The following is a 24,276-nucleotide window of genomic DNA, read 5'->3' as shown; positions in this document are numbered from 1 at the left end:
TTGAAATTTAGTTAAACTAACTCAATTTTGACAAAAAGATCATGGTAATAATTAATAAGCAATTAGTTGTCGATTAATCAACTCCATAAATTTCATTGACAAGGTCTCTAATAACATGACATATGTGATCGTGTCATCATCGTACGTATAATGTAATATATATAATTGACGAACCCACAGTAGAAATTAAATAGCGAATTAGTCACATAGAATCGGTATTGCTTGCTGTTCTAATTAACTTTGTAACCTCAAAATCATGGCTACTGCATCAACTACCCCACCGTCAGTTCCAGCAATGCCGTCTCACATGAAAGCCTGGGCCTATACAGAACATGGGAAGATAACAACAGTTCTGAAGTTAAATCCAAATTTTCCTGTTCCTGAACCCAAGTCGAACCAGGTACTAATAAAGGTTGTTGCTGCAGCCATTAATCCCGTAGATTATGCTAAGATTGAGGGACGTAAGGTGTATGAGGATGCTGGACATGTTCCATTTCCTGTAAGACATCCTATTTATTTATGTGTTTCTTCTGTTAGTACGATGAGAGAATATTGTGTTATCTGTGTACAAATATATAGAAATCGCTTTTGATGAATGAAGACAGAGTGAAAATTACTCTGCACCGTTTGGCGGATCTCTCAGTGCTTTTAAAAATTAGAAATAAATATTTATATAGGGAGGTATATTTTAAAATTGAAAAGTTGTTTATATACTAAACTTAGCCATTATATATATAAATTTATTTTTAAAATGTATTTTATATTTTAATATATATTATATATATTCATGACTAATTTTAATGATTAATTTTACAACAATACTAGGGAACCAATTCTATATAAGCCAAGAATCAGCCAACTGGTAAACCAGAGGTACCGGTGACTTTAATCGGATGTTGCTACTGATAGGCACATGGATGTTTCTTTTCTTGTAAATTGGATGGTTTTGGATATGATTTCTATCGCATTAATAAAACATAATTAATTATATAGAACCAACTAATGGCTAATCAAAGCATCTGTTCCGTGATTCTCTCCTAACACTAGCGTATCTTCCCTCATGTTTTGAACGTGGTCAACAATAATTTAAAAAAAAATTAAATTATAAATTAATAAAACTAATTATAATTAATTATGTTGTTCCATTCTTGGCTGATTATTAGTTGGTTTCATATACTTTTCCTTAATTTTAATGTATATTTTATCTAATTATTTTTAAAATTAGTTGACACCTATTAAAATTGAAAAATTTAATTAATATAACATCATGTTAATGAATATCCAAATTTGTTCATATATTTATGTTTATTATATTTTTTAATTTTTAAAAATTATTTTATTAAAAGTAAAAAATTTTAATAAGTTATTTTTAAAAAATAAGAATTTTACTTAACCAAGGCTTAATTAACACCATTTTAAAGAGAATATTAAATTTTTTTCTAATAAATCAGAAATTAATATTAAGAATAAATATAGATAATAACTTTAATTAGTTAGTATTAGTTAATTTTATTGTATATATTTATTTATTTTATTTTATTTTTTAAAATATTTATGAGTTAGAAATAAAATTTAAGATTTAAAATTTAAAATTTATAAAAATAATAAATATATAAATAAAATAATAATTTAAAAAGTTTAAAATAATATAAAAAAGTGATTTTTGCAATAAATTTTTAAAAAAAAATGTTAAAAAATTACGAAAATTTATTTTTTATTATATTTTTAGTTTTTAATTTAATTTTTTTAGTCTAATAATATAATACAACATACTTTAACACATATTTTTAAATATTAATAATTAATTATTGATAAAAAATAATAAATTTTAATAGTTGAGTATTCAATTTTTTAAAATTATAATGTTAAAAAGAAAAAAATAACTAAAATTTATTTTATTTAGTATTCATTACAAAATTTTTATTTAGCATTTATTAATTGTAATGAATACTAAACAAAATAAATTTTAACTATTTTTGACTAATTATTTTTTATTAATTATTTTTTATTATCAAATATTTTCATTTTTGAAATAAGTTAATAATTTCTAACCGCATTAATTGGAGTTTCTTTTTATTCTTGTTTTGTGGGTGATGCATGAAGATTGTTCCTGGCTATGATGTTGCCGGTGTGGTGGTGAAAGTAGGAAGTGGAGTGAAGAAGTTGAAAGAAGGGGATGAAGTGTATGGTATGGTGGAGGCAAAAGATGTTGGGTCTTTGGCTGAATACACAACTGCACAAGAGAATGGTTTGGATCACAAGCCTCCAAATTTGGGCTTTGCTGAAGCTGCTGCCATTCCTTTAGCAATTCAAACTGCTTATGGAGCTCTTCACAAGGTTGGCCTTTCTCCCGGCCAATCTATTCTTGTTTTGGGAGCTTCTGGCGGCGTTGGAACCTTCGTTGTTCAGGTATCACATTTTTTTTTCTTTTATATTTACATTTTAATTTTAAGAATGTGAAAATATTAGGGGTGTTCAAACCGATTTAAATTAAACCGTTTATCTAATCTAATCCAAACTGAAAATCGATTAAAACCGTATTAATTCGGATTTGATTGGATTCTATTTTTTGCAAACCGCTAGATCGGATCGAATTTCGAATCTACTTTTCATAACCGATCCAATCCAATCTAAACCGCACAATGTGCTATAATATTATTATTTTATTATTATATTTACAATTATACTTATAGCATGTTCAATTTATTATACATTTTTATATTATTTATGTATTATTATTATTTAATAAATATTTTATGTTCAAAATATTATTTATTTAATTATTTTAACTAACTTATAATTTTATTTCTATGTTATTGTTGGCTTTTTAAAATATTGTTGAGACTTGTTACGTCATTGTTGATTATTTAAAATTTGATGTTGAGACTTGTTATATGTATTTAATTTTTTTAATTTACAAAACCGCAAATCCAATCCAATCCAAACCGCTTGAAATTTGATCCGATCGAATCGATTTTTTTTAAAAGATCATCCAATCCAAACCGCACTGCAAATAAAATTAATGTTCGAATCGAATGAATTTTTGACTCAAAACCGATCCAAACCGCACAACGAACAACCTAAAAAATATTACCTGATCCACACGTCTGTATAGTACAATATTTATTTTGACTAGTAAACCTTGTCCCTGTTTTAATTTGATATACATAACAAAAAGGCTTAACTCCTATTAATTTTTATAGTTCACGAAATTTTTAGTTAAGTTTTTATAACTCAATTTTTATATTATAAAAAATTTAGAATATTTATTTTTGTATTTGATATATAATAAATGATAAAATATTATACAAAATAAATATTTTAGAATTATTATATTTTTTCTGAAAAGTAATTAATAACCAATAAGAATTCAACACCAAAATTTTATTTAGTATAAACATTACATCGTAAACCTTTAAATTGTAAAGACTTAATTAAAAAAATTAATAAAACTACCTGGACTAATAAAATAATTAAATCCAACAAAAATCTAACTGCTTATTGTGTTTTAGTTTTTACAAGGGTCTAATGAAACCTTCAAAAAAATTATATAAAATAAATCTCTAAAAACGAAAAATAATTATATTAGTCCCCAAAAATGTTAACATACAATTTTACGGGGCGGCTGATGGGTGATGACTGCGCAATAATTGACTAATATGCTTACAATGTTTCTGTTTTTGTCTCTCATGCCATGTATGTTTAGTTGAAAATTAAAGTTAAGAGAATTTTAATTGATAGAGCTGATGACATGGTAGAATTTGACTTGACTTACCCATCGTATATTTGGCAAAGACAGGTTGCGAAACATGTTTTTGGTGCTTCCGTGGTAGCAGCTACAGCTAGCACTGGAAAACTGGAATTGCTGAAGAAGTTAGGAGTTGACATGCCAATTGATTATACAAAACAGAACTTTGAAGATCTTCCTGAAAAGTTCGATGTAGTCTATGATGCCGTAGGTGAGGCTTTACATTTGGGAATATATATATATATATATATATATATATATATATATATATATTTGCCGTCCTGTATGATTAATCCGGATTCAACCCGGGTTGCGTATCTAGTTATGATGGGTGAGTCTCTAAACAAAAATAACTTAATTTTAGCCGTTTATCACTTGAATTAACTCTGTTAGTACATTTAAATATATAATTTAATTTTTTTTTAAAATATATTGATATATCGATGTTTTAATGATTTTTAATCTTTGATCTTAATTATAAAAAATATAATATATATATATAATTAAGATCAGGTGTACCCATATACTTAAAAAATAAATTTTATAGTTTCTTTTGTTCGCCTAGTATGATTAATCCGGATTCAACCCGGGTCACACACATCTCACCTATTTAAACAAATTCTAGCCTCTTATCACTCGAACTAACTCTATTGGTACATTTGGGCATATAGTTTACTTGCATTGTAGAGTACTAATTAATAATGAGAAAGTTTAGAGCCAGCATTTTTATTGAAATTTGGTCAGCACTTAACCATCAAAAAGAAAATGAATAATCCTACATCATTAGATGTCATCTCACACCATTAAAAATGTTGATAATGGTTAATTGATAGTTATACATCACAAATTCTACTGGTCCTCTAGTATTCCTCTTAAATTACTTAACTACCAAAATAACTGAATACAGGGCAGAGTGAAAGGGCATTGAAGGCTATGAAAGAAGGTGGCAAAATTGTAACAATAGTACCTCCTGGAATTCCACCAGCAACGCTGTTCATACTCCCTTCTGATGATGAAACAATGTTACAGAAGCTAAGACCGTACTTGGAGAGTGGCAAGGTGCGTGGTGCCAGTACTTGACCCCAAGACTCCATTTCCATTTTCTCATACTGTTGAAGCACTCTCTTATTTGCTAACTCGTAGAGCAACGGGAAAAGTAGTCATTCATCCCATCCCTTGAACATAATATACACAAGTTTCTTTATCTTTTCGACCAGAAGAGAGGTTTCTTTAGTTTGATTCCCATTGAAATATATATGTTGTTGTCATTTCTTTAAGGTGTGTGATAAAGAGAGTGATGTGTAACAGTAGTTGAATATATCAAATAAATCAACTATTCTTATTGGAAATATTATCTGAAATATATCAAATAAATTACCTATTTTTTGTTGTACATTTCTCTAAAACTGTATGGCCGGTCCTGGGCCATGTCAAGAACTATATATAGTTGTTCAAATGAGAAAGGAGTTTGTAAGAGATGGGTGAAACAATTTTATACAGTGATATGGAATGTCTGGTTAATTAAGTAGGAATGAAAATATTTTTCAGAATCCACGAGAAAACACACTATTTAGTTCAATAATGCATGTAGATTAGTTCTCTTTACAAAAGTATAATACACGAATTTGGGTCTACATATATATACACCAATTTGAATCCATAAAGTGGATTAACCCACTTCTTACTTCTTTTGTTTTGTGCTTGTTTCTTCCAGCTAGAACTAACAACCTCTAACCAAATCTCATCATGTTCCAGCACCACGTTCTAGTGTAGTAGTAGTGATCACCACCATTCTATTTCAACATCATCCTATTATAATCTAATTTAATGAGCAATCAAATAAATCTGAAAAAAAATGGCTAAAATAAAAAATTATTCAACTAACCTCTTTGTTTATAAGTTCTGCCACATAACCAATGCCATTTAATTGGTACAAACGATCTAACTCATTCATCTCTACACTCTTTTTCCTTTCTCCTTAATCGCAACAAATACCGGTCAATAGGAGATTTGGATGCTTGCTAAATTGTTTGAGAGGAAAATGATTTTAGAGCCTTAATATGCACTACTAACTATTTGTGGTAGGATCCCACTCAGATAAAGGCGCTGAAAACGTCTTTTTATAAAGATATTTTTTATAATTAAAATTTAATACATATAATCGATTAAATCGTGTTATTTTTGTCAAAATTAGACTAAACAAATTGATTTGACCAAAAAATAGTGAATCAAATCTTGAACTGATTTAAATTAATATTATTTTTTATAGAAGATGACTACAATATCTTATTATATAAAATGACTAAAATACTTCTATTATATATATTAATTTTAAAAATCCTAAATTTTAGTCTTTTATTTTTCTATTGTAGAGTTAGGATTTAGAATTTTTAAAATTAATATATATATATATATATATATATATATATATATATATATAAGAGTATTTTAATTATTCTCTACAATAAGAATATTATAGTTATTTTTTATAAAAAAAATAATATTAATTTATACTTGTTCAAGATTTGATTCATCATTTTTTTCGGTTAAATCAATTTGTCTAGCCTAATTTTGACAAAAATAATATGATTTAATCGATTATATATGTTAAATTTTAATTATTAAAAAATATCTTTAAAAAAAGACGTTTTAGACGTCTTTATCTGAATGGCTCCCTTTGTGGTATATACTCGTGATGATTTATTCCTATCAAGTGCCTATTAAACCATGGCATTTTCTTGTGTTTTATCTCCTACATAATAAATCATATAGGATGTAGAAATTTAGTGTTTTTCTAGCTAGACCTTACTAAATTATGGTTGGGTCAAAGGATTTCGTGTTTTGTGGGCATGCGCTTACTAAATCTTGGTAGCTAGAGAGTAACAATTTGATAATGGCAAACTATATTGCAAAATTGCTGCAGGAACAATGATTTATGTTTACAAATCGTAGAACCCTATATATATATCCTGTAATGATTTTATTTACATAGAATAAAAGAGAATAAATATATAATAAGAAATGGTTTAAGTAAAAAATTAAATAATATTATATTGGCGTAGGTATGATATTGATTGATGTTATTAGACTTTATATTAAAACTTTGGTTTGTTTGCTTGATCTTGTTCTTCCTTTGGTTCACATAGGTTGAGTGATAATTCCAAACAAGGAAAAAAAAGCAAGAGGAGGAAGAAGATTGAAAAAGTGAAGTAAAGAAGAGTAATATTAACAACTAACATGAAAAGTAAACTAAAAGGTAAAGGCGATTAATGATCTAAGAGTAGAATATGAACAACCGCAAATAAACACCACTCTCTTCTTCGTAGTATGGATTATTGAAACATATATTGTAATTACAAGCATACTATTTTATTGGTTGTTTACTTTGAAATTTTAATTTAACAGCAAAATTGAAAAGAAAAATTTGTACACCAAAATAAAAGACAATCTCATCATTTATTAATAGTATAGGTAAAATTATAATACTCAACAATAATACATTGAAATATATCATACATACACATATCTAGCTACTATATTGGGTAGTGCAAGCTATATATGATATAAACCTACTATTCAAAACTAATAACCGAAACATATATAGTATACTTTATTTGTTGTTCTTAAATTAGTAGAAATTAAATAAAATGAGATATACTGGTAGGACCCATCATCAGATTCATGAGGTATATAAGGAATCCATGCACCAGCAATAGTAATCAGACCTTGAAATTTCAAGCATTTGTTCAGGACTCATTCTTTCAAGCTCACTTTGTCTCCAAGAAGCAAAATTGTTTCTGTTCTGAGGGTCAGATGCCAAAGGGTAATCCTCCATTCTATGTGCCTGGGACCTCATTCTCTTGTAGAGTCTCATTGTTGCAACACAATCATCATAAGGATCCTGTATCCCAGTTTGAATGTCATACCTGCAAAAAAGTACCCTTATTAACATTGATGTTTCACATGTACTGTCTTTCCTTTCCTTTTTGAGATTGTTACTTACCCTAGATATGTTTGTGTTAAGTATTTAAGTGAGTTGCTCAACTTGCTTGTTTTCATCAGAGGAGGGTATTTTGCAGTGTCCCTGTTGACACACAAATTTGACACGTTTTAAATTCTGGATACTGATGCAATTATACTACAATATAAAATATTGTGGTACCTATATCTATTCTTCTTATTATAAAGTGTATTGTGAATCTATACATAGTTTCATGTTATGTGTGTCTAATAATATTGAATTAAATTTATTAAAGAAAAATATTATATACACTATTTGATGTGTATATTTTATATGCACAAAACTTTCAATTTTTATATTGAAATAATTGATTAAAAATAAAAGAAAATATGAAATTTATTTTTTATAACATAAAATAAATTATAAAAATAAAGATGTATATTTAATATTTTATGCTTGTTAATATTAATTACCTTATCTTTTCTGGTCGATATTCTATTTGGAGACATTCTAGGTCATGATCCAAACCATGACCAACAAGAATCCTGGCCTTGCCACCTCTTGCTCTAATTGTCCACATGGGCTCTCCATTGCAAAGGAAGTCTTGAATCTTCCTCTGAACTTGCCTCATTGGTATTGCATCCCTCAAATATTCTGCTCTAATACCTGTTGTCTCGTACCTGTTCATCAATCATAATCTGCATTAATCATAATTCCTTCTTTTCCTTTTCAATCAAAATCATTAACAGTTTAACCAAGACCTAATGAAAATTTTTTTCTTTTGTTTCCCTGGATATCTTTCAACTATTCGGCAAACTAAATACTAATTCATTTAAGAATTTATTGTTGGCCAATAAAGATTGTTGCATACACAAGATGGAATTCAAATTCTAATACTTAATTACGCGAACAAATGAGCTAATCACTTGAGAAGCTGGTTGGACGTAATAATGGAAGTTACTAAAGTGATTAATAATACGAACCTATAATTAGTGACTGGAAATGGTGGTTTGACATAAGAATGAAAGATGATGTTCTCATGCTCATCAATTATGCAGACTCTTGCACAAAGATCAAGTGAGCCATCACTGCCACCACCAACCATTTTACAAGCAAGTGCAACTACTGGTGCTCCTCTTGATCCAATTGTCAAATTATCTCGAAGACCCATGCTAGAAAACCGACCAATCATTCCCTATTATATAATATGCAGCAGTAAAGAAAGTTAATTAAAATTTTTTTAATCAAATTAGTTTCTAACAAGTCATATAGATGGATGTATGTATATACAGTTAGTCCAGAGAGTTGGCATTTTTCTTGGTGAACCCTGCGCGAGTTAGGGCTGTCAAACACCTTCAAGCAAAACTTGCACCCTCGGTATGCAAATATATCCCGGCATTCCTGTTTCGGCAATGGACCTGAAAAATATAACAAGAAAAAAATCAGATCATAACCATACTTTTATTTTATTTGCCTATGATAGACAGACCAATTACTAATCTGTCGCAGATCTGAACTCCATTTAAGAGTCTATTGCTGACTAATAGATTATTGCATGCACAAGGCAGGATTTGAACCCACGAGTAATATTTTTAAATTGCACAATATTGAGAATTGCAGTAATTAATTAAGACCTTGATCTTAAATCTCCTCAGTGAAAACCCTATCTGTAGTATAATAAAATGAAGACATCGTGGTGACAATTTTGTAATAAAACTTAAAATAGAAAATGAAAAAAAAAATGAAAAAAGGACCCTAATTTGATGTTTTAAAGAGAAAGAGAATAATGAATATTATTATTATGGATTTATATATTACCTATAAGGTGTTCCCTTAGAGACTCAAATGACCTGCAGTGTTTTCTGCAAATGGCACAAGTTGGTTCATGACCCGAATGGTATGAGATTCTCATGTGCTCCACCAAGTGCTCCAGTTTGTTGAACTGTCTGAAGCATGCCGCACACTTATTCCTATTCATTCACATCAATTTAACATTCGTAAATCTCGTTACTTAGTTTAATTTGGCGAGATAACAATGATGTGTAACTAAACAAAGCACAAAACATCCATTATTATCTAATCTAATTAGTACATGTATCCACTCATTCATATACTCAAAGAATAATTAAAGTAGTAAATTATATCATGTATATTAGACATACACTAAAATTGGTTATTAAGGCTACGTTTGAAAGAAGATTGAGATTAAAACATTGAAATTGAAAATTTGAAATAGAAAGGTAAAGATTAAATTAAGTTTTGATATTGTGTTTGGTATAAAATGTACTAGACTGAGTATTATGTTTAGTTTAACATTAATATAAAAATTGAAAAGATAAATTTAAAATTTAAAAAGTTAAATAATTTTTTTTTAAAAATTGTTATTAAAATTTTATTTTATATTTTTAAAAATTTTAATTACCTGTATCCTTAATGAGAGAATTAAAATTTTGTATCTCAAAACTGAAATTTTTGTTGTAGAAATCTTTGATGGACTATTAAAGACCATATTATATTGTTTAAGTATTTGTAATAAACCCTTACATATTAATAAGCACGTGCACTGATTGATGGTTTGTGTAACTAACCATGCGTGTGCTTGTGCATAAGAGAGAAAGAGAGAGAGAGAGAAAGAGAACCTGTGAGTTTCTGAAGACTCGATAATTCTGGAATAATCCATAGTAATTCTTAACAGTGATGTATTGTATAACGTGTTCTGAAGGAGAAGAAAAGAGTCGGAGTTGAGGATGAAGGTAATAAGAGTATGAAGGTATTTATAGAGTGATGCAGGCCAAGTTAAAGTAGTTAATAGCTTTGGTTGAACCAAGTTGCATACATAATAGACGATTCCTAAAGCCACAATTATTCATTCATCATCATCAGTATATCTCTCTCATGATTCTTTCATCGCCCTCTTCTCTCTCCTTCGTTTCTTTTTTTTTTTTAAATAATAATCTTTGGCAATAATCGGCCATGCAGTTTTTGTATCTATTCTATTTTGTGTGTGTAGACCATTCTTACATTCGTAATAATGATCTATATTCCACAATCCAGATTCTCGGGGCCCAACTTTGCCGTTTCTTTCTCGGATTCCTTGTCATTGCTTTAATGTACATAGTAGGTGCAAAACATGTACCATCGTTATTGGCTTTGCTTAAATGACTGATAAATTTGTACTTCTTCTACTTAGGTATGAATTTAATTTAAATTAAAAAAAAAACATACACCTCCAATGTACTTCATCTTTAATTTAAAAGAGTTTAATTTAAATGTATTAATAATATAAAATATTTTATATTGTTTAATTACGTTTACTTTTTTAAACATTGATCTGTTCATATAGTCTATATAAAATTATTTTAAGCCAAAGTTTTAAAAATTAAATTGAAGATCGAATCAGTAAAATTAAAAATCTAAAGATTTCGAGATTCAATCAAAATTCAACTGAAATTAAATTGAATATAATAAAATAATATATCTATATATAAAATATATCATTTTTTAAATTTTTTGTATTTTATTATTTTAAATTGATTAATTATTAAAAAAATAGATATTAACGGATTATTTAACCAATTTTTTTATTTTTTAATAATTGATTTTTATTAATCCAGTCAAAGCGACTGATTTAATTTGATTCTCAAAACAATATTTTAGAGAGAGTGAAAAAACAAATAATATACCTCTATATCCCTAATTAAAACTAGAATACATATTTCTGTTTTTCTTTCTTAACTTTATCATATATGTGATTAATTAAAATTGAAGAAATTAAACAAGGAAACATGTGGAAACATTGCATGCATGTGATGCCTACGAGTCTGTATATGAAAGTAGGTTTGACCAACAGATGATTCGTCTTTCTACAAATCTTTAAAACCTGCTTGGATTTCATCTAAGGTCGTCTCTATCTGTGTATGTAAGGAAACCGAGGACTCATTCTTCTCTCACTTAAAATTTGGGTGGCAACCACTTAAATCTCAAACGAGTCAAATATTCCCTTTTTCCCTATCTTGTCCTTTATACCTTTGAGGAATTTTTCTCAGCTTCCATGGACAATTATTTTTCAGGATATGTTAATAAATTATTGCAAACGTAACCTAAATATTTCACTTAGAAATTCATAGAAAATCTTATTGTATGTTATCTGTATGATTGGATAAAATAGAATGAAAATTATCCCGCCGGTACTCTTCTCAAATTAGAAGATAAATCACCTTTTTATATATTATCACATATATAATAGGAGATAAGATTATGCTGTTAAAATACATCATCTATCTATCTATACAAGAGGTTAGTTTTGGATATGTGATATGCATGAGCCAAAGTTATCGCGAAAAATGATATAATTTTATCATAATTTATTTAAAAAATATTTGAGACATAATAAAAAGGAGAAATGTTAGAAAATTATAAAAATTTATTTTTTTATCCTTATTTAATTATTAATGTTTAAAAATGTGACCTAAAATATGTTATTAAATCATTAGGCTAAAGAAATTAGGTTTTGATAAAAATTAATTAAAAATATTATAAAATTATCTTATTTTATATTTTTAATTATTATTTATTTTATTTTTAATAATTATTAGAATAATTAAATAATATTAATGTAATAAGTATATAATTATAAATATTAAATAAAATAAAATAATTTTAAATTATTGTCCATTTAACATAACCCGATCTGTTATGTATGCTGTAGATAGAGTACAAACAATCTCCATTTGTTGTTTGAGAATCATGGCAAGAAAAAGTAGACAGAAAAAAAGGGAACGGTGGACCGTGTGGCCATCCACAGTAGTGATGACTGATGAGTAATGTGTAGTGTGTTGTGTTGTTGAATAATTGAAAAGAGAAAAGAAAGACAATACCAATCATGCATTATTATTATTATTATTATTATTATTATTATTATTATTATGAGTCTTGTCAGAGAGTTAATGGAGTATTTATATAATGTGTATAATAGACTATTTATTTGACTTAATATGAGTTAAAAAGTGAACATCCAGAATAAAATATTACTTTCTCAAACACATCCATACTGTCCAGAATAACCATCCGAGTACCAAAGATAATAAATATCTGTATATCTTATTGAATCGAACATCCCTATACCCCACTGTACACATTGTGTAAATACTCCATTGACTCCCTATACTTCCTCTATTATTATTATTATTATTATTATTATTATTATTATTATTATGTGAAGCAGGAATGAAACTGACCACTACTCAGCATTCCTGGCCCTCTCTATCATCCAAATTCCAAACACGTTGATGCTGCTAAATTGCTCATCATCATATTCTTCAATTTGTTCCATGTATCTATCTATATATATGAATGTTTCCACCATCGTCTCATTAAGGGTGTTTTTGGAATCAAAAGGTTGGAAATGACTTGAATCAACCTGCACTGCATATAATGAATATCAGTAAATTAGATTTCCCTCTCAGCGAAATTTTAAGAGTGAATTGTTTTATACAAATTGTAAGGGACATTTTTTAATCTCAAACTTATACTTTTTATTCTCTTTGTAAATTCAAGGCAGCACGAGAATCTCTTGTTCAACAGAAAGAGGTTTGGATTAACTTTGAACGGTCTTAGACTATACTGTTATTCTAAAACAAAAAGAGTGAAAATATTTATATAATGATGATTCATATTTTACACTTCTTATGGTCATTCTTTTATAGTTTTCATGTTGTTAAGAAGTTATATTAATCCAAAGTTAGATATGTATTTGTGTGATTATTTTTTAAGTTTAAGTTGTTTGGTTGGGACATGATAATTGATTATTATTTTTTATTTTTATTTTTTTTAGTGGTTAATTGTATTCAAATCTTAGAAATTATGTTGATTATTAATTTAAAAAATAACAGTTCATGTAGTATTTTAATTTTAAAAAATATTTTAAAATTTATATTAGATTATAATTATATCTTAAAATATTTATGTATAATTTATTTATTATTTTATTTTAAAATAGTTTTTTTGTTAAACTATAATTGAACCGATTAGACTAATAAACCAATAAATTAGTAATTAGAACGGTTTAATGATCGATTCAATTTTTAATACCTTGATTAAGACTAATAAGACTATTGATGATGATTCTTTGAGACTATTGAAATTTGTTAAAACTATTGAGATTTACTGAAATTATTGAAATTAATGAGATTACTAAAACTTATGAGTCTGAAAAGTGAAAATATTAATTAAGATGACTGTTTAGAACTCATGACACTAATAATGGAAAGTACAATTATTTTAGATGAATTTATCTTTGAATAGGTTAGTTTGTCTCTAGGCTTGAACCTTACATGTTTGGAGATTAGAATTGTCTAGCAGGTTCATGTCGTTTTATTTAATCTCCATTTGGAACTATTACCCTATTAGAAATTTTTTGGTTTTCACTTGTCGTGAAATTTCTATTTTTCAGATAGGTAGTTAAGACGCGATGCATCTCATTGAGAATGTGAGACTCATTGGTAAAATAAAGAAGACTTTACTTTTGAAGTTATTTTGTTATGTAATACTGTTTTTCGTTTTTGAATACTGTATTGTATATTCTTTTTAGAGGTTTTATTTTAAAAAAATAGGATGTATTTTATACACTTTTAATTTTATAATATTCTAATCGCCCTTTTTTCGCAGGTTGAGACTAGTGCTTTTTATATATCTTATCATGGATCTTATATATATATCTTTTGTTGTTGTATATGAACGCCTTTTATTTTTTATGTTTTCTGTGTGATAATGGTCGTTGTTTTGTTTATCTTTTTTCACATATTCTTAATTATGTTATTATCTTTTGAATACTATATATGTATTTTTTTTTTTAAGTATCGTAACTTATCACATCTAATTTACAATTATAGTGTAAGACTTTATGTTTATGTGATAGAATGTTATAATATATATAAAATTAATACGCTCAAGGGCTAACGAACTTGTTCATGCTTAATTAATAGAAGTACGTAAGCGACTCCTTGAGTCTCTCCCTTAAACGAAATGAAAACTTTTTTTTCTGTCCAAACCTCATTTTAAATAAAACTTTTTAACACATTATAAAATAAAATTAATAATGATATTAATTATTTTTATTTTAATTAAGTGTGAAATCATAAGTTTAGTTTTTATATTAACTATTTATAGGTTTATTCTTAAATTCTCCTTTATTAAGTAATGTCTAAGTAGTAATGCATTTCCTATAAATTAAGCAAATCTTAGAAAATTTAGGACTTAAAGTAAAGAGTTTAGATTTTAGAATTTAAAAAGTGTTACGCTCTTTACTTCTTTAAATTAGCATTCATTATCCTACGTATAATGTAAATGATAATGTAATGGACCTTAAATGAAAAATGAAGAGCATGAAATGTTTTTCATTGAACTTGCTCTTAGCTAAGCAAAAAGGTGAGAAAGAGGGCACCGATATGCTGGAATATTCATGGTGAGTTTATACGCGCTTGCATGATGGTGTTATGAGTGGTCCTGAATTTCATGAACATGTAGTTATTATGAATTAAAGATATTCTATCCGATGCAACTTTGTGAATTTGGTTGGGGGGCTCCCACACTAAGTTAAATGAAGAATCCACTTTTAGGGTCCCCCGTTGTTCTTCATAGTCAAAAGAGAAGAGGGTCCTTCTCTTCTTTGACATTCCCTAGGGTTTCAAAGTCAACCTACCCACGTAATATATGCTATGACTATTCCCATATACAAAATAAAAGACGCTATAAATTGATGCCTTTAGAGAATACCATAAAGCTTACATGTGCTTAGCTAGCTACAAACACCTTATCTGGTTTTTCTGAAAGTGACACAGCTTTTAAACTCTTCTACCTTGTATTTGAGTGTATGGTAATAAATGCAATTTTTTACGAGTAAATTCTCATAATAGTTTCTAAAATTTGTATAAATATTTAATGTAATTTTTAAAATTTTAATTTTTTTATAATAGTTCTCTAAATAGAATTCCGAACACTTATAGTGATCTCTAGGCATATTTTTTGTGATGAGTCATCACCGGAGCACTTATGTGGCGTCGTTTCCTCACGCTGAATGGCTCCAACGACTAGCTTAGCTAGCACGTTTTTAAATTATACCCACATTGGTCCCTTCCTCTGTATTTAATCCTAAATTCTCAAATTTTTAGAAAATTTATTTCTTCTTCTTGTTCATCATTTTCTTCTCACCCTTCCGATTGTTGTTCTACGTTATGTCGATAATGGGTGGTGGTAGCACTGCTGGTGGAAGCTCTATTCGTTCCCCATCTAGTTGGAACCAGACGAAAACGTCAAGCAAGAACAGAAGATCGGAGCTACTAAAATGGCGCGGTCATGACTACCGACCAATTCTCAGGTGGTCTAGAACAGATTCAAATCCAAACAAACCATTTTATGGTTGTCCCAATTATAATGTAAGTTAGCAGTATTACTTGTGCTGTTATGATTGTCCTTACTTCACTGTTCTTCTCTTGTTCTTGTCTGAATGTTGATCATGTTATATCTTTTGTTGGTTACAGACAAGTAGAAAAAGATGATGTGAACTTTTTGTGTGGACAGATACTGAGAATGATGAACAGGTTGATAAATTAGAATCTTATATTGATAATCATCAAGTGAAGGTAAACTTTGATTGGAGGCTTCAGAGGTTAGAGAAAGATGTCCAGATGCAAAAGGTAGTTACCTAGTTGTTGGTATTAGCTGTGTCTGTATTGATCGTGTTGATGGTTATCCTATATTGTAAACCATAAATGAGTTGGTGTTGAATTTTCTGTATTCATTGGATGAGCAATAGATGTAAAAATAGTGTTTGTTGATGGAATAAAAAAACTCAAATAACTATAAATGTATTGTGTTTATAGTTGTTCATGAAATGAACAAAAAACAGTAATATGTTAAAGAAGGCAACAAAAGTAATTAAAAACCACAAAGTATAAGTGTATTAAGATAAATTTTATAATTTAGCAAAAAATAGCTTGTGACAAACATCAAGGGCAGCCAAGTAACATAAAGTTGCTAAATGTAATTGTCTCAAAAGGAAGGACATCACAACAAAACATAAAAGATCACACATCTTTGTATAGTTATTGTCTAGTGAAAAGGTCTAATAACATAAAACAGAAGGCTCTATACATATTTATCTAAAGTCTTTTAATTCTTCTTTTTTGGATACTTAAATCTTGAAGTTGGGACGAACTTCATCAAGTTGACAAATTTTATTGTCGTTCCAGAACTAGCTGACTGAGAAAAAATATCGGTAAAGAATTTCTCAATAAAAATCGCATTGCAAGTATAGATCTAAACCGACAATTAAACTTCAATCAACGTTTAATTTGTTTGTCACTTAAGCAAACCCAATAAAATTAATCGAAGTATTTAAACCTCAGGTCGTCTCTCAAGAAATTACAAGGAAGTGTATTTATTATTGGTTATGGGATTGTATATTTCTGGGGTTTTGAAATAAGGAACAAGAAAATATAAATTGCGAGAAAAATAAACTAATAACTAAGAAATGTCCTAGCAAGGATTGAGAATTAGAATTCATATCCTCATTATCATCATCAATTGTGATGGTAAGTGCAAATCGCTTTCACTTAGTTATCCTCTAACAAATGAAGGAAAGTCAAGCAAGCAAAATCGACTTAAGTTCACAAGTCCTAATCAAAGATTAGATTTAGTGAGGCTCAAGCCAACTAGCAACTTTCAATTACCAATCAACAAAAGAATTTTGATAACTCAAGAGTTTCTAATTAATCAATCCAAGTCAAGAACATAAAAATCTATTTTAAAATCCAACCAAACATTTTATCAAACACTTGGAAAGCACAAAATAAAAGTATAGAAAAGTAACAAGAAATAGTAAAATCTAAGATTAACAAATGAAAGGAATCAATAACCAACAATTAAAGAAAGAAGCAATAAACATGAAATACCTCAAATTGCATTAAAAGGAAATTGAATCTAACAAGAAGAGTTCATAAACTAAATTGGAAAAATAAAGAAATTAACAAGAGAAGATAAACTAAGATACTAGAACAATAAAAGGTAGAAAAGAAACTAAATTAAAGCAAGATGGAAATCTGAATTTGAAAATAAATAAAACTAAAAGAAACCCTAAAACATAGAGAGAGGAGAGAGTCTCTCTCTCTAGAATTCTACATCTAAAATCTAAAATGTGAATGAATGATTTGTGAATCAATGATCCTTTCCAGCTCCACACTGCAGCCTCTTGTCTTCATTTTCAGGTCTGAAACTAGGTCAAAAGCAGCCCAAAAATTGTCCCCAGCGAATTCACTTTACTGAGGCACGTGACGCTCGTCTCGCGTATGCGTCAGTCATGCGTACACGTCGGTTGTAGGATGTGTGATCTAGCCACGCGCGCGCGTCAGTTCCAGCTTCTCAAACCTTTAATTTCTTGTGTTCCTTCCACTTTTGCATGCTTCTTTTCAATTCTCCATGTCATTCCTGCCCTATAAAACCTGAAATTACTTAACGCACATATCATGGCATCGAATGGTAATAAAAGAGGATTAAAAATTAGCGATTTTAAGGCCAAAGAAGCATGTTTTCAATCATAGCATAAAATTAGGAAGGAAACTTAAAAACATTCAATTTACATGAATAAGTGGGAGGATAATTGATAAAATCTACTTAATTCAATACAAAATAAACCATAAAATAGTAGTCTATCACTAGCAGTCTAGCACCCTGCATGGGATTCACTGTTAGAGATGTTGCTAGTGGAGAGGATCTTCTTCTTGGTGACAACTTTGAAGGCCTTTTCATACCAAGATCCTATATGAATAAAAATTAGCATTACACATAAATGAGCATTCCACTTAAATAACAAAAGCCTAATGATATAAATATTAAGCTATCTGTTGAGAATCTTCTGCCTTAGAAGCAGTTGGCTGAGACATCTCTATCTCCACTAGTTGTACAACAGTAGTGGGTGGTGCGTTGTCAGTAGACTACACAACAAGATTATTTTCTCTATCACCTTGGTCACCATTATCTTGAGGCTTTCCAACTTGCTGCTCGGGTGCAGGATCACCTCCATCATTTTTCTTCTTCTCAGCAGAAACTATGATTTAATAAGTATCATTTTGGGGAGACTCACAGCAGTCTCTGTAGTAGTAGTATTATACCCCTCTCCACCATCATCATCTAAATATACAACTGTGTCATTGCCCTCTAAGACCTCCGACACTAACACTCCATGCTTGAAATATACATCAATCACTCCATCATTTCTCCTAGCACAATTCACCATCTCTCTTATTTTCTTGTCATTATTTACGTTTCTCAACCCATTCTCCAAGTCTTTTCTAGAAACATGCCACCAACAATGCTTTATGTCACTGTACCCAAACTCCTTATATATGGTAGTTCCATATGTATAAGACATCTAAAGTATTAATGTCTAGATCACCTAAACACGCCTTGTTGTCTGGAGAATATACCATTATCCCTTCTACATTTTTTTTGAAATCACCCCATGATGAAACATGATATCCAACCTCTCTTTCATCTGTAAGAAATTCAAAAATTTTACTTAATACAAGCAAATTTTCTAGGCCTACTAATGCATAATAAAAAAAAAAGCAAAATCAACCCCATAAAAACACATATTTTTTTCAATTTTAAAAATATCGTTTATCATATTCCTGTTTCATTCGGGTAAAATAGAGCAACCTCACAAAACTCCAACTAACCTTCAAACTCTAGAGATTACGATGACAACAAAACGACAGAACCTCAACCACACTAACAAGTTGCATATAATGAAGAACCAATACTGTAGTGAAAATCCAAGGTAAAAAAAGGTTACCTTGAGTCTGATCAGGATGTCACAACCTCGTGCTTCTAGTGAAGGAGGGGAACAACTAAAAGACTCTCCAGTCAGATTAGCTCTTCTCTCAATTTTTTCAACCTTAGAACAGAATCTTACGACAACGGCATTGATGAAGAAATGAAGAAGTGGGAGGGTGGAAGAAGAAGAGACGAGTGAAGTGTTTGTATTGGAGATGAAACTATTTTTCATATTACATATCATCTAAACGGCGTCATTTTTTACATACAAGGGCACCAAACCAAAACGACAACGTTTTGGAGCCATTCAGCATAGTGAAACGATGCCACATAAGCGCTCCAATGATGACTCATCACCAGAAATATGCCCAGGAACCACTATGAGTGTTCGGAGCTCTATTTGAAAGACTACTATAGAGAAATTGAGATCTTGAAAACTACATTGAGTATTCACGCGAATTTCAAAGACTATTATAAAAATTTGGGATAAGTATTGTTTTAGTCCCTAAAGTTTAGGGTCGGAATCGAAATCGTCCCTCACGTAATCTTTTATTTAGATTCATCCTAAATGTTTTATTTCGTATTAAAATCGTTCTTTTTAATAAACTTTTTAATTTTATTACTAAATTACCTCTATTTTAATAAAAAAATATAAAATAAAAAAAAGAACGCGTTGGGGGGAGGAAAAGGGTACGTGAAGGGTGAAGGGGGAAGGGGGAAGGGGAAAGGGGAAAGGGGAAAGGAAAAGGGGAAGGGGGGAAGGGAAAGGAAAAGAGGGGAGGGGAGACGGAAGCGGCGACAACACGGTGACCACTCACCACCACCGTCGCGTCTTCTCCATCTTCGCGGGCTCTCTCTCGGGCGGCGACGTGATGACCTCCACCTGGCGGCGGGACGAGGCTGAGCGGCGGCTGGGCGCAACGCATTCTTCACCTCGACGGTAACACATGTAATGGCGGCCACTCCTCCCCCTTGGTCACTAGCTCACATCCCTCTCTCCCTTTCTCCTGGGTGCGACATGATGGTGATGATAACGCGTGTGACAGCGATGACTCCTATCCCTTGGTCACTGGCTCGCCGTCACCCCTTTTTTCCCCTCTCTTTTCTACATCTGCTACTTTGCTTCTGTCTTTGCTTCTAGTTCTAATTTTGATTTGTTATTTTCTAATTTTATTGTTGTTGTGTGTTGATTTTATTGTTGAATTTGATGTTGTTTAATCTAATTTGGTGTTCTTGAATCTGATTTGGTGTATTTAGTGGTGGTAAAGACGCTGATGGTAGTGGTAAAGGTCATGGTGGTGGTGGTAAAGACGCTGATGGTAGTGGTAAAGGTCATGGTGGTGGTGGTAAAGGTTCTGGTGGTGGTGGAGGATATTTTTGTCCATAAAAATTAAAAGGACGATTTTAATACGAAATAAAACGTTTAAGACGATTCTAAATAAAAATTACGTGAGGGACGATTTCAATTCCGACCTTAAATTTTAGAGACCAAAACAATACTTATTCCTAAAAATTTACTAAATCTCTTGCATATAGCTTATTCTATTTTTAATGTGATTGGTTATAATTATTCTAATAGTTATATTCCAGATAAATTACATAAATGATATCGAATCACAATTGTGGTCTGTTAATTATTTTCATCTTATCATTCTAAAATGCATAATATTTTGGTACTAATAAATATATTAATGTTGCCCATTTTGATGTTAGTTTTTATGTATTTTTTTTCAACTTTAGCTGTAAAAGGTATTATATATTAACGATAAGATTTGTTAATAATAAATGATTAATTATAATAAATTTTTCAATAATTACAGGATTATACATCATATATTTTTAATAATTATGTTGATTCTTTTTTTATTATTTTTTCTTTAACTATTTTATATAATAATAATGCAATATATTTTTTTTTATCAAAGTTAATTATTCTAAAATAAAAGTTAGAATTTCATCATTTTTTTATTATTCCACTACTGATACTTAAATTTCTGTAATTATATAACGATTGTTTCTAATCTAATAATTATTCCTTTTCAAAATTGAATTTTTAAATTGTTCTCATAGCATGATTGTCATTTTTTTCAATCATTTACAATAATACATCACATTTATGAAATTTCATCTAGGGTAGGTGGTATTTATGGATCTTGGTGCTAATTTCATAGATATAAAAGTTCAATGTAGAGGGAAGTGAGGTGCATTTTACCAAAGAATGATTAAAATGTTAAATCTATTAGATACTAATGTAATATGGATAAAATCATCTTTCTTAGTGAGAGTTTCGTTTATGATTGAGTAATTCTAACCTCCAAGTTTTATAGGAAAAATTCATATTCTGATGCCTCCATGCTTTTTATGTTTGACTAATAATCTTTGAAGTAGAATATACAATGAGATTTTAATTCTCTCATTTTAGCTTAATTATATATTAGACAATGATATTTTTTTTAGTATAATGCTAGTAATTTAAGCTACGGTTATACATATCAAATCACCAACATAAAATTTATATTTATCTGCATTCGGTTCAATATTTTAGCATTTGTATATAACTGAATATTCTAATTTATATAATTTAACTATTGAGATTAACTTGAGAAGAATAGTCATAAAAAATTTCATTAATATTTTAAGGGTAATATAAAATATAAAATATCATTAAAAGTACAAGGATAATTTAATAAAAATTCCATAATCATATATTTTTCTAACTATTTTTATAAAAGTATTTCTGTTTTAAATGTATTAATATATATCATAATAGTAAGGTATATATTTTTCTAACTATTTTTTGTAAAAGTATTTATGTTTTAAATATATTAACTTGTTATCTCTGCTTTGTGATGGTTGATGGTGAAAAAAGAGAAGGGGACAGCGACATAACACCATAATGTTCTTTGGTCAGCTAGAATTTTTGAACATAAAGTAAGGTATATATAAGGGGCTAAGGAATAATATTTTTCTTCAAACGATATAGCTTGAAGATTATTATATATGTTGGTGTGTGTTGTTGTGTCCACGTTCTTTATAGTGGCTTCATTATACGAGTATATGTTTCAATTAGCTATGCATGCTGGAAACACAGAAAACACAGGAAAATGCACGACCACTACTTTGGCAATGGTTTCTAAATGTGAGGAATTTTTTGGGTGTGTTTGGAACACATTGATAATAGAAATTTTTTTTTTTTTGGTTTGGAATACAATAAAATTAATCTTTAATTGTCAAGAGAATTTTTAATTCTTATATTAATGTTCAAACTAAATCAGATGAAAGAAGGTTTGATTTGTAATTTCATTATTACTGAAGGTTGAAATGTTAAAATTATCTCTAATAAATAAATAAAAAAGACAAATAAAGAAACCACAAAAATAAAATGATAAAGAACACAAAATTTATTATATTCATGCAATTAATTATTTTAAATCATGCATTTGAATTTGAAATGGAATTAGAATTTACTTCTTAACAGAAATAAAATTCTTTTCTCACCTTAACGCTTTCCATGCAAAATGCGGTCTTGACCAACAAGATATTAGCAAAATAATCAAGACACATTATCAATTAGTTTAGAGAAATTTCGAGTTTTTCTTCTTAAAAAAAATATACAGTTTCTCAAATTTTTTTATAATATAATTAATTTTACATATAATTTTTTGTATTGTATATTTGTATAAATCTGTAGAAAAAAATATTATTAAAATAAGAGTGACAATATTCATTCCCTTAAAAGAAAAAAAAATATTTGAAAAAAAAAGTGTCTTTGTGCGCAATGAACTTACAGCATTATTTTCTGTTGGTCAAAAATAATTGAATTCGAATGAGAAGTTGTTCAAATTATTAAGTAAGCTTTTGGAAGAGAAGTTGGTGTTAAAGGAGACATATTTGGGGACATTGAGTAAGAGTCCAATTAGCTCAGCAAATCAAGGAGTTACTCGAGTAATGAAGATCGAAGATTTTTTGAAATCGAAGATTATTCTGCAACCATCACATGATTAGGCAAAAGAGTGAGAACGGTTACCCATGTATTTGCACATGAGGGAGTGTCATTTCAAATTGATCGGTTAAAGAAATAGCTATAAATACTAGAAGGTTCGAAGATACAGAGGTTGGAAATTTACTTCAGAAATTACTCATGCACACTTACATCCCAGCGAATTTTTGAGTCTACTTCGAGTCAATTTTCTGTAGGATTTTTTCCACTTGTTTTTACTTTTTATTTACATTTTCTACAAACTTTACTTTTCTCGCAAATTTATCTTTCAAGTAACGTTTAATTTCCTTGTCTAATTTTACATTTCCGTATTGTTATTTTCGAAACTCAAAGTCTTTTGATCTAATCGAAGGCATTTCACTGCTTTATTTAGATTCGATGCAAACTATTTCGATTCCAGTCATTCTTATTTTCAAAATCTTTATTTTCTTGTTGTCTTTTCAGTTTTTTCTTCTAATTCTGTCTAATTCGACAGTTTTTGATACACTTTTAGAAAATTGGTACTCGCAAAAGAAGAGTTGGTTTCGCTCCCAGACCATTAGAATCGAACCACCATCGATTTACTAAAAATCGACAAAACATTTCCCAACGAGAATCGATCTTACAAAAAAATTAATAAAAAATTGTATTTGTGAATAGTACTGCATTTGTATACGAATATAATACCGACCATCATATACATTAAAAAATAATAGATTTGTTAGTTGTTACCTCTCATCTAATATGAAAAACGGTTCT

General features: G+C 29.0%; 1 protein-coding gene and 1 pseudogene across 1 annotated transcript; one reads left to right on the top strand and one right to left on the bottom strand.

The window, feature by feature from the left end:
- Positions 1-146: 146 nt before the first annotated feature.
- On the top strand, positions 147-5,055 carry LOC112805865 (2-methylene-furan-3-one reductase-like; annotated as a pseudogene).
- Positions 5,056-7,185: 2,130 nt separating this feature from the next.
- Positions 7,186-10,501, bottom strand: LOC112805864 (RNA exonuclease 4-like). The gene is made up of 7 exons (XM_025848189.3): positions 10,349-10,501; positions 9,528-9,679; positions 9,000-9,127; positions 8,693-8,904; positions 8,183-8,389; positions 7,752-7,832; positions 7,186-7,674 (listed from the first exon to the last, which is right to left on the bottom strand). Exons 1-7 carry the CDS (start codon positions 10,387-10,389, stop codon positions 7,428-7,430), a joined length of 1,068 nt encoding a protein of 355 aa, XP_025703974.1. The 5' UTR covers positions 10,390-10,501; the 3' UTR covers positions 7,186-7,427.
- Positions 10,502-24,276: the final 13,775 nt, after the last annotated feature.

Source organism: Arachis hypogaea, chromosome 6 (genome assembly GCF_003086295.3).
Source record: "Arachis hypogaea cultivar Tifrunner chromosome 6, arahy.Tifrunner.gnm2.J5K5, whole genome shotgun sequence".
NCBI lineage: Eukaryota > Viridiplantae > Streptophyta > Magnoliopsida > Fabales > Fabaceae > Arachis > Arachis hypogaea.
Note: the sequence above shows the minus strand (reverse complement) of the source record. Positions and strands in the feature narration are given on the sequence as shown.

What these genes read in the sequence shown, in the direction of transcription:
- LOC112805864 (XM_025848189.3), bottom strand. Translation starts at nt 10,389, where the DNA reads ATGGATTATTCCAGAATTATCGAGTCTTCAGAAACTCACAG. An exon ending in TCTAAGGGAACACCTTATAG is followed by an intron (nt 9,128 to 9,527) that starts GTAATATATAAA and finishes TATATTTTTCAG; the next exon opens with GTCCATTGCCGAAACAGGAA. An exon ending in GCCAACTCTCTGGACTAACT is followed by an intron (nt 8,905 to 8,999) that starts GTATATACATAC and finishes ATTATATAATAG; the next exon opens with GGAATGATTGGTCGGTTTTC.